The following is a 15,391-nucleotide window of genomic DNA, read 5'->3' on the forward strand; positions in this document are numbered from 1 at the left end:
TGCAGAGATGGTGCTAGCCCCAGCCCCTCCTGCAATACGGAGGGGCATGGTGTAACAACCCAGATTTTAAAAAAAAAATAATAATAAATAAAAAATAGAGGAGGAAGACTCCTAGCCGGAGTCTTCTTCCTTTCCATCTCCGGCAAAATCGGATCGATAGAGTCCGATTAGGGGTAGGAAATCACCTCTATAAAATCCTCTTTCCCTCCCTTATGTCTCTACAATTGGTTTTGGAAAGATTTTTTTAGAAATTTGAGGGATTCTTCCAAGAGGATCCGCGGGTTCTTGATGGGAAAAAGGGGTTCGCCGGAGCTTTTTCTCAACCGCCGGAGCAAGGTAAGCCCCTCCCCTTCTTCCTCTCCCTCTTCCCTTTCTCCCCTGGCCCAAAGCCTCACCGCCGGCCACCGTCTTTGCCGAAAATCAGTAGCGAAAGAATCCCCTGTTTTCTGAATCTTTCTTTGATTTTTGTCGATCGAACCTTGCCGCCGGCCGTCCATTGCCCACCGCCGTCTCCACCTGTTGTCGGATCTCCGGCCAAGCCGCCGGAGCCCGAGCCACCAAGCGGGGGGGGGAGGACCTCACGGTCTTCCCCTGTTTCAGCCAAGGGTGGCCGCGGGAAGAAAAGAAGAAAGGAAGAAGAAGAAGAAAAGAAAAAGAAAAGAAAAAGGAAAAAGAAAAAGAAAAGAAAAAGGAAAAAGAAAAAATAAAAGAAAAGAATAAAAATAAAAATAAAATAAATAAAATAAAAAGAAGAAGAAGGAGAGAATTTTCTTCTCTCTCCTTTCTCTCTTCTTTCTCTCTCTTTTCTCTCTCCTCTCTCTACCTTCTCTCTCTACATTTTCTCTCTCTAGATTCTCTCTCTAGACTTTTCTCTCTCTTTACGGATTTTATCTCTCTAAAATCTTTCTACTCTCTCTCTCTCTGATTGCATCATGAACCCTAGGATAAAATTGAGATGAAAATAAGATGATCTGAGATTGCTCCGAAATTCGTGCGATAGATCTGATCCCAGTCCGATTCTATTCGAAATTGTAACACTTAATTCATATTGAGTCATCCTGATAGGACCTCTAATGATCTCGATCATGAGTGCCTCATCGGAAGGATACGAAAGTTTCTCTCTCCACTTTCTCTCTTTATTTTCTCTCTCTAGAATTTTCTCTCTCTTCATGAATTTTCTCTCTCTAGAAGTCTTATGGATCAGTGGAGGATCCAGATACTTAGGTAAATCCTAATTTTGGTTAATCTTAAGAGAGGTCCTCGATTTGTGTTATTAGGATCAATTATCGGTAATTTTCTCCATATATGTGATTTTTATATTGATCAGAGTTATGAAGAGATGATTGTCTGCAAATGATATCGAGTGAAATATTTTTTTAAAGAAATTCATAAATCAAAGAAGAATATTGATTTTTGTGCTTGGATCAGTCACCGGTAAAGGTAAGAATCTCTGTACATGATCACTATTATATATATGCTATTTTACTGTTGGTCTTGCATTATTGGTTTTGCATTGTCGGATTTGAGATCGATGAATTTATTATATCTGAGATACTGTTATTTGATTTTGAGCATGAGTATGTTATGTCAATATATATGTATCAGAGATTTATAGCATGATTATATGGATATGACATATCTGAGTTGATCATAATGTAAGTCGGAATTGATTTGATGAAATCAATACATAATGATTAAATGAAAAGAAAGAGATATATGGTATGGATTAGCCTTGTCATGTGGAACAGCCGGCCAGGAGCTTATGCCTGGGACAGCCCGCCAGGAGCTTATGCCTGGGACAGCCCCCACTGGCTTACAGGTGGATCAGCCGGCCAGGAGCTCATGCCTGGGACAGCCCGCCAGGAGCTTATGCCTGGGACAGCCTCTCACGGGCTTTGGTACGTGGGACAGCCGGCCAGGAGCTCATCCTGGGACAGTCTTGAAAGACTTTTTAAGTGGATTCGATCCGGATGATGACTGAGGTATAAACTTGGATAGTCCAGAGCCAGAAAGAAAATGTTAAAAATCATGTGATTATGAAAAGAGAAATGAAAGATAAGGCATGAAACAATTGTTGAACAAAAGTGTTTCACCTGTTAACATATGATGATGCATCTATTTTGACAAGACAGCAAATTTATGAATGTTTGCATTATTCTGGACATTGAACATGAGATTTTATATTTTATTGCTATTCTTTACTTTCAGACTATATTACTATATCAGTGTGATATGGAAATTCTTACTGGGCTGTAAAGCTCACACTCCTTCATCTTTCTTTTCTTTTCAGAGATACAGGATGTTCATGATTGGCCATGGCTTAGATTTATGGGTGAGCAGATGGATAGATAGAGTGTTATAGTACCTGATCAGAGAATTGAAGAAATTTAAATTATAATTATGCAAGGTTTTATGAATTATATTTGAAATTAATTGTTATGGATGTTAAAGTTGTAATATTTATTTTGGCCTTGCATATTCTTTAGGACTTGCTCTAAGGAGTGTGCGGCCATCACGTATCCGACCCGGGTGTTGGGTTCGGGGCGTGACAAAATGGTATCAGAGCTTAGGCTATGATCATTAGGGATTATGATATACGTGATAGGATATGATGGAATAATATCAGAGCTTAGGATATGATCATTAGGAATTATGATATACGTAATAGGATATGATGGAATAATATTAGAGCTTAGGTTATGATCATTGGAGATTACGATATAAATGAATAGGATGAGATAGAATAATATCAAAGCTTTGGTTTAAGATCACTAGAGATTATGAAGAGATATTAAAACTTTATGTAAGATCAGTAGGATGTGACAGAGTGGCATCTGAGCTTAGAGCTTAGGTTATGTTCATTTGGAGACAATGATACAAGTGATTAGGATATGATAGAACAGTACTAGGGCCCAAGTCTAAGGTCACTAGGGATTGTCATATAAGTGATATCAAAACTTTGGGATTATAATCACTAGAGTATGATTGATAATATCAGAGTTTAAGATTTTGATCATTAAAGGTATGATAGAATGATATTAGAGTTTAGGTTATGATCACTAGAAAATATGAATTAAGTGGTATTTGAGTTTAAGGTTATAATTATTCAGAATTGTAATTCTAGTGATATCTGAACTTAGGTTATGATCGTGAGGAACATGATAGATATAAAAAAAAAAGATTCAATATTTAGATTTTGAATCAATAGATATTAAGATAAAATTTATGTATAAGTGGCATATGATATCTATAATAGAATTGATGAGTTATATCTTGGATTTCAATTAGTAGGGTGGCCTGAATATAAGAAGAGTTGACCTTGAAATGAAGTGGGAGGTATTGATAAGTTATGTTGAGTATACTAGATGATTTTGGAATATAAAACTTATATGATCGAAGATCATGATATTTTTTCTAATTTTGATGATAATTGACTGAGCATTATGAATTTTGGACTTATCAAAAGAAAGTTAATTAGGGTATGGTCTAAGAAGAAATTACATCATATGAGAGAGAAATATTTTTGAACACTGAACCTATAAAAGGTCATATATGAAACTCAATCTTAGATGAAAAATATACTTAAATTTTATTATGAGAATATGAGATACATATTTTGGTGAAATCTTTGGTTACTCAAAATATCATATTCTGAATATGATTCTTTGATCTTTCAAGTTGCATTGAATTTCAAGTCAAAAGCTTACTTTTCTAAGTGGATCAAAAGTATTTTGATATTAAATTAAAGAAGAAAATTTATTTTGTCAGAGTATGATATACAGATTATGATGAAACCTTTAATAAATTCGTATTACTATCTTTGGATTAGAATTTTTTTTTTAATTTTTTCTTGTGATTGTTGAAAATGGTAAAGTGTATTAATTATTCAAGTCAAAGTTTGAATTTTTTTTAAATTGAACTAAGATATCTTGCTAGTGTTAAATTTTGAATGACTTATACAAGGGATAAGATTTTTATGGATTTATCAATTAATATTAAGGGTTGTAATGAAGAGAGCTCTACAAGAAATAATCAAGTTGATTTTACTTACAAGGATGTTAGCTTGAGTTCTTCTAGTTTGTTCAAGTTGGAGTTAATTCTTTTACAAAGAAAGATTGGTTTAAAAAAAAAAAAATATATATATATATATATATATATATATATATATCTAAATGATTGTAAGGTAAATCTAAGGTTAACTCCAATTGATTCTAGATATGTTGGATTCTTGAAGAGTGATGAAACTTATACAATAATTTCAAATATAGGAAGTAGATCAAGATTTAATTTTTATATGCTATGCCCAAAGGTAGTAAAGATGAAGAAACTTAAAATTTTGCCCTAAGTTTTATCTGAAATTTGAAGGTTGGATCTATTCTGGATTGATCTAACATATAAAGATATTTTTATCTTTGATATAATTATATAAATTGATAAATTAAGATCAAAGTGCGCAGCAAAAGCATGGTGGGTTAAATTGATTAGAAATATTAATTCTTTGATTCTGAAGATATTATGGAATACATTAGTTGTTAATAAAGAATAATTTTTAATCTGATCATAGTCGGATAATTTTTGTTAATAGGTTGCTTCATTGTAGATAATGCCAAGAAATTTTAGATATCTCAAGTTTATTAATAGCTTGATAGTTCTGATATTAGTTCAAATTTAGAATGTCCTGACATAGATCTCATATTTTTTTTTTAAATTTAATATTGTTACTCGAACTGATATAGAAGATTGAGATTTTTCTTAAGATGAGAGTCTACATATAAAATTTGTTAGAAGGTCAAGTGAAGAAAGAAATCGATGATTGTGAAGAGTGTCCGATGTTTGACCTTTATTTATTTTTCTATCAAGGATAGTCTGAGATAATTATGAATTTCGAGTGAAATGTATTAGACAAATAATGGTAGTATATTAATACAAGTCCAAAATATTACAGTTCTTCAAAAAGTTGAGAAATCAATAAGAAGGGATGAGTTTGAGATTTCAAATAATTTTTGTTATAACAAGATCATGAGAAATAAATAATATATATGATATTATCGTAAGCTTGAGAATGACATGAAGAATGTATACTTTGAAATAGATATCTCAAACGACATAATCTAATTTCGAGGACGAAATTATTTTAAGGAGGGGAGAATGTAACAACCCAGATTTTAAAAAAAATAATAATAAATAAAAAACAGAGGAGGAAGACTCCTAGCCGGAGTCTTCTTCCTTCCCGTCTCCGGCAAAATCAGATCGATAGAGTCCGATTAGGGGTAGGAAATCACCTCTATAAAATCCTCTTTCCCTCCCTTATGTCTCTATAATTGATTTTGAAAAGATTTTTTTAGAAATTTGAGGAATTCTTCCAAGAGGATCCGCGGGTTCTTGATGGGAAAAAGGGGTTCGCCGGAGCTTTTTCTCAACCGCCGGAGCAAGGTAAGCCCCTCCCCTTCTTCCTCTCCCTCTTCCCTTTCTCCCCTGGCCCAAAGCCTCGCCGCCGGCCACCGTCTTTGCCGAAAATCAGTAGCGAAAGAATCTCCTGTTTTCTGAATCTTTCTTTGATTTTTGTCGATCGAACCTTGCCGTCGGCCGTCCATTGCCCACCGCCGCCTCCACCTATTGTCGGATCTCCGGCCAAGCCGCCGGAGCCCGAGCCACCAAGCGGGGGGGGGGGAGGACCTCACGGTCTTCCCCTGTTTCAGCCAAGGGTGGCCGCGGGAAGAAAAGAAGAAAGGAAGAAGAAGAAGAAAAGAAAAAGAAAAGAAAAAGGAAAAAGAAAAAGAAAAGAAAAAGAAAAAAAAAAAAAAAAAAGAAAAGAATAAAAATAAAAATAAAATAAAAAGAAGAAGAAGGAGAGAATTTTCTTCTCTCTCCTTTCTCTCTTCTTTCTCTCTCTTTTCTCTCTCCTCTCTCTACCTTCTCTCTCTATATTTTCTCTCTCTAGATTCTCTCTCTAGACTTTTCTCTCTCTTTACGAATTTTATCTCTCTAGAATCTTTCTACTCTCTCTCTCTGATTGCATCATGAACCCTAGGATAAAATTGAGATGAAAATAAGATGATCTGAGATTGCTCCGAAATTCGTGCGATAGATCTGATCCCAGTCCGATTCTATTCGAAATTGTAACACTTGATTCATATTGAGTCACCCTGATAGGACCTCTAATGATCTCGATCATGAGTGCCTCATCGAAAGGATATGAAAGTTTCTCTCTCCACTTTCTCTCTCTATTTTCTCTCTCTAGAATTTTCTCTCTCTTCATGGATTTTCTCTCTAGAAGTCTTATGGATCAGTGGAGGATCCAGATACTTAGGTAAATCCTAATTTTGGTTAATCTTAAGAGAGGTCCTCGATTTGTGTTATTAGGATCAATTATCGATAATTTTCTCCATATATATGATTTTTATATTGATCAGGGTTATGAAGAGATGATTGTCTGCAAATGATATCGAGTGAAATATTTTTTTAAAGAAATTCATAAATCAAAGAAGAACATTGATTTTTGTGCTTGGATCAGTCACCGGTAAAGGTAAGAATCTCTGTACATGATCACTATTATATATATACTATTTTACTGTTGGTCTTGCATTATTGGTTTTGCATTGTCGGATTTGAGATCGATGAATTTATTATATCTGAGATACTGTTATTTGATTTTGAGCATGAGTATGTTATGTCAATATATATGTATCAGAGATTTATAGCATGATTATATGGATATGACATATCTGAGTTGATCATAATGCAAGTCGGAATTGATTTGATGAAATCAATACATAATGATTAAATGAAAAGAAAGAGATATATGGTATGGACTAGCCTTGTCATGTGGAACAGCCGGCCAGGAGCTTATGTCTGGGACAGCCCGCCAGGAGCTTATGCCTGGGACAGCCCCCATTGGCTTACAGATGGATCAGCCGGCCAGGAGCTCATGCCTGGGACAGCCCGCCAGGAGCTTATGCCTGGGACAGCCTCTCACGGGCTTTGGTACGTGGGACAGCCGGCCAGGAGCTCATCCTGGGACAGTCTTGAAAGACTTTTTAAGTGGATTCGATCCAGATGATGACTGAGGTATAGACTTGGATAGTCCAGAGCCAGAAAGAAAATGTTAAAAATCATGTGATTATGAAAAGAGAAATGAAAGATAAGGCATGAAACAATTGTTGAACAAAAGTGTTTCACCTGTTAACATATGATGATGCATCTATTTTGACAAGACAGCAAATTTATGAATGTTTGCATTATTCTGGACATTGAACATGAGATTTTATATTTTATTGCTATTCTTTACTTTCAGACTATATTACTATATCAGTGTGATATGAAAATTTTTACTGGGCTGTAAAGCTCACACCCCTTCATCTTTCTTTTCTTTTCAGAGATACAGGATGTTCATGATTGGCCATGGCTTAGATTTATGGATGAGCAGATGGATAGATAGAGTGTTATAGTACCTGATCAGAGAATTGAAGAAATTTAAATTATAATTATACAAGGTTTTATGAATTATATTTGAAATTAATTGTTATGGATGTTAAAGTTGTAATATTTATTTTGACCTTGCATATTCTTTAGGGCTTGCTCTAAGGAGTGTGCGGCCATCACGTATCCGACCCGGGTGTTGGGTTCGGGGCGTAACACATGGCGTGTTATCCACTGTGGGATTTGCGCGGTCCAATTGCACCTGGTGCATGCAATACGGAGGCCTCCTGCAATACCCATTTGATTTTTGAAGAACAACACAGTGTAGAATGTTACTTTTTGTTAATAAGAAGCAAGAAATTGACTCTCCATGTAGCAATTAGAGCTCATTATCTGTCATGCAAAGAAAAATGAGAAATCTAGTTATAGCCAGACTGAATTCGTGGGGCCAAACTCTCCTTTCCACCTCCCAAAGCTTAATTTATGCCTCATTATACTGATCATAAACAGTTTTCCAAAGCAACTTTGCCCAGCATAGGTGGCTTAATTTGATCAACTATTCTTCTCATACTTAACTATTTGATGGCTTTTTTAATGCTTATTGGTGATATGTTTTAGTAGCGGTGATAAGTAACTAATTTTGTGTGTTACCTAATGTTGAGTGTGACTTGAATTTTAGTGTGACCTAGTTTATCATCTAATTCGGTTATGTTGAAGAGGCAATCTAAACGATTTTTTCATAAAGTCCGTAGTGACAACCTAAGCTTGAAGCCCATTGTTGACCTCTTGTAGGGGTGTAAGTATGCAGTAGCAACCCTGCACATTCGCACCCCTTGCAATATGGACCAAATTCATTTTTGAACTTTAATTGATCTATTCAAATATCTTAATTTTTTTTTCAAATTTGATGGCTATATATTACCATCATGTTTTTTATTTTTTGAGCCACCACACATGATAGAAATTTTTTTTTTTGTACTTCATCTTTATGATATAATAAAATCTTTTTCTATCTTGTATAGATCAAAGATCGAACCATGTAAAGCCTCGTATTTTATTTTCTATGTGTAATAGTTTATTATTATTTTATAATCTTGCAACACCCGAGAGTCTATTTATTTTGCTTAATTTTGGGCTGTCATGGAATATTTTGGTTGTACCTAAACCAAGAGTTCAAACTATGGTGCCCTTTGGAGTTTGGACGTGCAACTTTAATATGCTTGGACGTGGTACCTGGGGAAGCTGGCGAGGCACTTATCAAATACCGTAACATGCGCAAAAAGGGGAAAAATAGAAATTTTGGATTGACCTGGGCTCAAAGGGAGAGAAAGAATCCTCTCTCTCTTTCTTTCAGACATTCAATCAAGCTTCCGGGAGGCGTTGGTAGTGTCCTTCTCATCTCCATGTTCGCCATCCCGGAAAACTGATCCCATTCCCACCTACTCTATCCCTTCAACCGCATCCAAGTAGTCGTAGTGTACGGCCGCCGTCTCCACCGAGGATAAGCGATGGACGAGGGAGTGAAGCTCGGAGATAAGGTAGGGGTGTGGGCGGAGACTTCGTCCACCACCAGTGACTGGGACGCGGAGGAGAGCGGAAGGAGGGGGAGAACGCCGGGCAGTGGGGAGAGGGCGGACCAACCACTCGCATAGATGACGAGCTCACGCTGTCCGCGTGCACGATTTTATGCGGATTTTCTTCCGCACAGAAATTTTATGCGCAAGCCCGCACAAGATTCATGTTAGTAGGGTGATAAATATACACTCATGCGTATAATTGATATATGCCTGCGTCCGCATGAGAGCTCTACGTCCGTGAACTAGCTTGCTCTCCTACCAGGCCTGCATACGAGCTCAACACAGGTGCGGATGTTCGCATACTTATTTGTACGCGCATTTGCTTCTGCATGCCCATAAATAGTCCGAGAAAAATAGAAAAGGTAATCTATTATAATGTAACTATTTTTTTTTTTTTAGGTGCAGCATATAATTGATAATATAACCACAAGCACTAAATAGGTAGATCTAGATGTATCTAACACAATTTTATGAGATTTTTATTATTAAAAATAAATTTTTTATATAAAATTTTTATATTATTTAATACAGATGGTAATTTTAGCCAACCTGTTAGATATCCAATTCGGCCTAATGTGATTAAAATTTGGAGTGGATATAGATTATAGAAAAAAATCCGAAACAGATCCCGATCGGATACAGATAATGATATGTCTTGATCCGAATCCGATCCAATATGATCCTAATATATATTTCTCATTTAAAATTATAATAATTTTATATTATTTATATGTATTTGATCCTATCTGATCTTATCAATCCTTTTTATATACTCGATCCGTAATTTTATTTGAGTCAATCCGATCCAAAACAAATATAAAACAGATATAGATATAAAATTTTTACTTATAGAATGGATATGGATATGAATCGATTTGATCCATATCTAATTTATTGTCATCCCTATTATTTAGTATTTTTTTTTGAAAGAAAAATGTCAAAGCAGGCTTGGGCCACATGAAATCAGTGCAACACAGGCGGATGGAAGATATTTACTTGGATTTTTTAGGTAAACATTGACTTGGATTTTCATCTTGTTTCAGTTTATATATACGTATATATATCCAGTTTTGGATAACTACGAATAAACCATTTGTCGCCACCAAGGCTCGGCATGCATCAAGAGATGCTTATCCAAATAAGCCTGACCCAGTTCAGCTACACGCAAGCAGACTCTACCCCGACCTGTCCTAATCCATTCCCCTGGTATGATTCATAGCTTCTCCTGAGTTCATCTACTCACGGCTTGACCTCTGGCCGTCACCAAACAGGTATACACGTCACTTCACAATGTAATGCCAACAGCCGTATCTCTGTCCTTTCCTAACACCAACGTAGCCCCAAGGGCCCAGGCCTCATCCCCTTCATCCATAACGTAACAAAGAACAATAGCTGCCTTGGTCGCGTCACAACCCCATCGTCCTAGTCTCTGTCTAGCTACTTCCATTCCCTTTTCTCCTTCCACTCCCTCAAGCTTAACCAAAGAAATAGAATGGCTTCCTACTCTCCTTCCTCTCTTCCTGTTTTCATATCTCATCGACCCTCTAAAAGGTTACCAACTGTTCTTCGCCATCTCTCTCTCTCTCTCTCTTTCTTCTTCTGTTAGCATTTGTTATAATCTACTCTCTGTTTCACAGATTCCTTTCGTTGTCACTGACCATTCTTTCGGCATCAAAGCAGTCTGGACTCCTACGTGCGCCTTCCAGAACCGAGAATGGTTGGAGGGGCTTCCTGCGGTATGGGGTCCATTATAGTTTAATGTAATGTGTTGTTATTTGTAATTACGTTTCTAATAGTCATCGTTTTCTTCTCTTTTATTCTAATTTTCTCGAGAAATATGATTACTGTACTAGGTCGGTGAGCAGCAATGGGAGTCCAGAAGTAGTGGTGCCAAGATCGGTGCCAGTTCGTGTTGCGCACGAACTCCTTCAAGCTGGTCATCGTTATCTGGACGTCAGGTAATTATGATTAAAGGAATGGCTAGCTTAATCTATAGTTTTATTTGTGCATTTAGTATTTTCTGTATGTTTCTTTTCTTTTCTCCTTTTTTTTTTTTGAGAAGAATCTTCTGTAATCATAATAACAGGATGAGATGGGTGGATGCCTACTCTTTCCCTTGAAAAAATGAAGGATCTGATGTTTTATGGGATGGTTTTGTAGGACGGTGGATGAGTTCAATGCCGGACATGCAGTGGGTGCTAAAAACATCCCATACGTGTTCAAGGTTGGGTCAGGTATTGCCTAGTTAACCGCTGTTTTTTATATACTTTGCTTGTGTTTATTAGAGTAGGATTTCTATTTTCTTTTAGTTTTCTCCTGTGGGAATAATCTGTTTTCTTATTGATTAATGGTGCACCTTCATAATTCTGTTTTATTGACAATAAAAATAATCTAGTCCTTCCATTATGCATTACTTTGTTTTATGGATTCTTCCCATTGATTCTAGATATATTTTAGATGCTTGTGTCATTATGGTTATATCCATGTTTAGCTCTGTTCTTGTTAGGTCTTATCAGCATCCAATACTAGAGAACAAATCTCACATCTTTGATTGAATTTTTTTGATGTTTCACAATGGTCTTCAGATATAAAATAGATTTTGTGAAAAAGTTAGAAGAAATAAAAGAAAACAACTGCTCTTTTATAAGGATAATCACACATGAAACAGCAGGAAATTTGTAAAGACTACAGAAAATTGCAAATTTTTCAAGATGTATGGGTGACTATTAAGTAGTACAATGTGGAGTTTTCTTTCCAGTTCTTTCCTTGAAAAAAGAGAGATGGAAAGAAAGAAGCGTTTCTTCTGCATGGCATGATTTGGCTACAAGTGCTTAATATGTTCTTATGGCAAGACACGAACAATTATAAGTTCATTGTTGGAGACTTGGAGGAATTTACATGAATGATATGAAATTTACATTTTGAGGTTAAAAACTGAATTCGAAGTATGCTTAATCATCATTAGTTCCTCGGCATTTTTTGTTGGCGTCTTATCATGGGTAATCCTCCACTAACAAAAAACAGAAGATAGTCTAGAAATGAAAATCCTTGAGGATTTGTTGTGAGCAGATTCAGTATTACAGCTAGGTTAGGGGTTCATATCCATACATTGAACACTGCGTTTATCTGAATTCAAGTTTATGTCATGCACAAAGGGATGATGATAGGAATAGAAGAAAGTAGATAGAAGACATTGAGGAGAGGAAAATATACACAATTTAAGAACTAAAAATGAAAGAGCATTACAATCTTACCCTTTGTGGACTTGATTAGAGTTGTTATGGCTGTTGTTTCATTTCTGCTGTATTAAGTCTCTAACTATTTATCTATTAGTCTTTCAAAAATAAGAAATCAATGCTACATAGTCTAGTTTACAAATATTCAAGTGAGCAATAAACTTTGAAGCCAGTTACCAAAAAAAAAAAACTTTGAAGCCCACTACTCTGCATCTTGATCCAAGCAGGAGGGTGTATAAATAAGTGGTTCACCATGTGGAAGCCTGGGGATATAGCATTGCTTCTTATGCAGGTTCAACATTCTAAACAGTTTTCAGATCATGTTATGTAGCTGATCACTTATTGGATACTGTAATATTCGTAATGCTAGGTAATATCCTTAAAAAAAATAAATCTTCAACGGAAGATGGTATATAAATAAGTGGCTTACCATGTGGAAGCCTGTGGATGTAGCAATGCCTCTTAAGAAATAATCACGTTATCTGGTATGTTCTAAGTGGATCACCTTTTAGCAAGTAGCTTCTCATTTAGTTTCCATCATTTTTGGGTACTGCAGGGATGATGAAAAATCCTAACTTCTTGAAGGAAGTGTTACAAGCTTTTGAGGAGGATGATGAGATAATCATTGTAAGTCTGCATGTATTAAGCTTAATCCTTTTCCTCAACTTATGCTACTAGATTTCTGGCTTTTTCTTATTGGCAATTCTTTTCCTTTGCCTGTAGGGATGCGATAGTGGGAGAAGGTCACTCATGGCTGCAGCTGAACTTTCCTCTGCTGTAAGTAATAATTCCATGACAAGCTTTGCTTGCACAATCAAAAGCAGGCAATTTGCAATTAACAGTACCACATATTGATGAGATCACAGATGTTCAACATGAAATATATTTCTATCATGGGCATATTGGTTTTTTTGAGTATAGCTAGTATCCTTATTAGTTAAATATTTATTGTTGGTTATGGTGATAAGTGTGTTGACTGTGCTAAAATAAACTGATACATTCTTTCATTCCCTCAGGGTTTTACAGGCATTACAGACATTGCAGGTGGTTATTCAGCATGGCTACAGAATGGACTCCCAACCGATCAGTGAAAATGATCTGGCTGGCATATTTAGAGGTGTATATGTTTCCATGGTGGAAAAATGAGACATGAGGGCAGCTTCCTAACAATGGTTTTGGGCACAAATACTTCAACCTGTCATCATCTCATTTTTCTTCCTGATCGTAGTTAGCTTCTTTCACAGAAAGAGAATTATATGTTAGAAGTTAATAATCAGCAGATGTCTGTATAGATTGGAAGTATACATGCATGAAGAAATTCTATTTGCTATGATAAATTTCTTGAAGCTAATTAGGAAGAGAGCAAGGAGATAGATTAATGGTGGAAGCCACTTTAGCCTCGATTATGACTAAAGTAACCACACATGCCACCTATTCTTCGAAAGTTTAACTGAGATTTTGTCTAATGCGAAGGGAAGACAATATACCTGAAAAGACCAAGACCTTCAAGGATGCTTCTGTATATGGCAGAGGCTCTTAAAAGCACAAGGCAACTTTTCCTTCTTCTGTGATAAGCCAAGAGGATTCTTTGGTGCTCTGTATCGTTAAAACCTCAAAATTGGAGAAAAAAGAAAGAAAAGGCCAAGAGGATTATTTTGCTCCAAGTCAACTATTGATGATTTAGGAGTTGCCACCCCAACTTGTCATACAGAGTTCCAGTTAAATGCCAAGGATCGAGAACTCCAAATCTACCTTTACTTCCTTCTTCATCTAACATAATTGCTTCCAGTTAACTGGGCAATTACAACCCAAAACAGAAGATCAAACTTTCCAGAGGAAAGGTTTCTCTCTCTTTTTTACTGGCAATAAACATTCCCTGCCACGCAAGATCCTGTTAGTAACAAAGGATTCCGAAGATTGATAGACAAGGGATGTAGAAAGAATCACGTCAACAAGTGCAAGCCTTCTTCTCATAGAGAGAATTTGGCCTCCTTCAACCGGCCAACTTTTCCAGTCAGTGACATCAATCCCATTCTGGCAAAGAAAGAAGGCCCAAATAGGTGATAGGGAGTTTCCATTTAGCAATCGAGAATTCCGATTCAACAAGCACCTCAGTCAACAAATAACTCAAGCATAACCAAAGCACAGCACCTTCTGTGTTGGGCTTGGAGCTTTGTTTTGGATCGGAACAAAATTTTCTAACTTGGTGAATTGTATATTCTCATCTGAATAGAACCTCGTTTTGGAATAAATTTTGGTGACTGTGTGTGTAAACGTAGAAGTCTCCTTGGTTTGTTACAAATAAAAATAAATATAAATATAAACCATGGATCAGTTTCCAAATTTGATCTCATGACCAGAAGCAAATTCAAAACTACTAGAGCATGAAGCTTGTCAGGGCCGGTCCTGACATTTTTTAGACCTAGGGCTAAATGAAAAAATGAGACCTTCTCTATTAAAAATTAACATACTTTAAATATTAATTATCATTGAAAAATTAATCTACGTGCAATAATTTTCTATAGATATATTCGTTAAGCAGTATATAAAACCCATCATTAACCTATTTAATTATTTTTCTTATTATAATATTGTAGAAAGCCATCCTTGCACCCTATTGGAACATCAATACAAGATCTAGGCCTGGGGCCTAGGGCGGTCGCCCAGTTTGACCTGCCCCAGGGCCGGCCCTGAAGCTTGTTATCAGTAACCTGAATGGCATTTATCCTGCAACGTAACAGAGGAGTATTTTTGCACCAGTGCTCGGAGGTTTCCGATGCCCGGCGTGTTGATGGGCCGGGTGGGCCTAGGTCAGCCCTACACCTCAAATCAGGCTTAGCCTGGTGCAATCCTGTCTGGGTCAGGCCAAGGCCCACGCCAACTGAGATTAAAAGTTTGGAACAGGCCGACCTCAGAATGGGCTGATATTTAACTTTTACCAAATCGTCAGTTTTAAGCGACCATAAATTATTACCATTTCTGCATGAGGCCAACCACGTAGAAGATCATTTGGCAAATTTCACTGGCATGAAGTACTTGGAATCAGTTTGGACAGAGTTTTCCCCTCCATCTTGCTCATCTTATTAGAGTTGATGCTAGTGCATCTCCTTCATTCAAATGTAGTGATCTTTCATTCCCTCTTTACCACAAATTATTCAT

The 15,391-nt window shown here is 36.4% G+C and overlaps 1 protein-coding gene across 3 annotated transcripts; it reads left to right on the top strand.

Moving 5' to 3' along the window:
- The first annotated feature begins 10,227 nt into the window (after positions 1–10,227).
- On the top strand, positions 10,228–13,569 carry LOC105055156 (thiosulfate sulfurtransferase 16, chloroplastic). Of its 3 annotated transcripts, XM_073247060.1 has the most exons (8): positions 10,228–10,360; positions 10,466–10,547; positions 10,634–10,756; positions 10,850–10,954; positions 11,157–11,230; positions 12,789–12,859; positions 12,956–13,009; positions 13,249–13,569. In XM_073247060.1, the coding sequence occupies exons 2-8, from the start codon at positions 10,489–10,491 to the stop codon at positions 13,321–13,323; spliced, it is 561 nt and encodes a 186-aa protein (XP_073103161.1). In that variant the 5' UTR covers positions 10,228–10,360; positions 10,466–10,488; the 3' UTR covers positions 13,324–13,569. The 3 variants fall into 3 exon arrangements, with proteins under 3 accessions (XP_073103161.1, XP_010935202.1, XP_010935203.1); XM_010936900.4 differs by lacking the exon at positions 10,228–10,360 and having other exon boundaries at positions 10,367–10,547; XM_010936901.4 differs by lacking the exon at positions 10,228–10,360 and having other exon boundaries at positions 10,367–10,547; positions 10,634–10,732.
- Positions 13,570–15,391: the final 1,822 nt, after the last annotated feature.

This window comes from Elaeis guineensis, chromosome 12, assembly GCF_000442705.2.
Source record: "Elaeis guineensis isolate ETL-2024a chromosome 12, EG11, whole genome shotgun sequence".
NCBI classification, from domain to species: Eukaryota; Viridiplantae; Streptophyta; class Magnoliopsida; order Arecales; family Arecaceae; genus Elaeis; species Elaeis guineensis.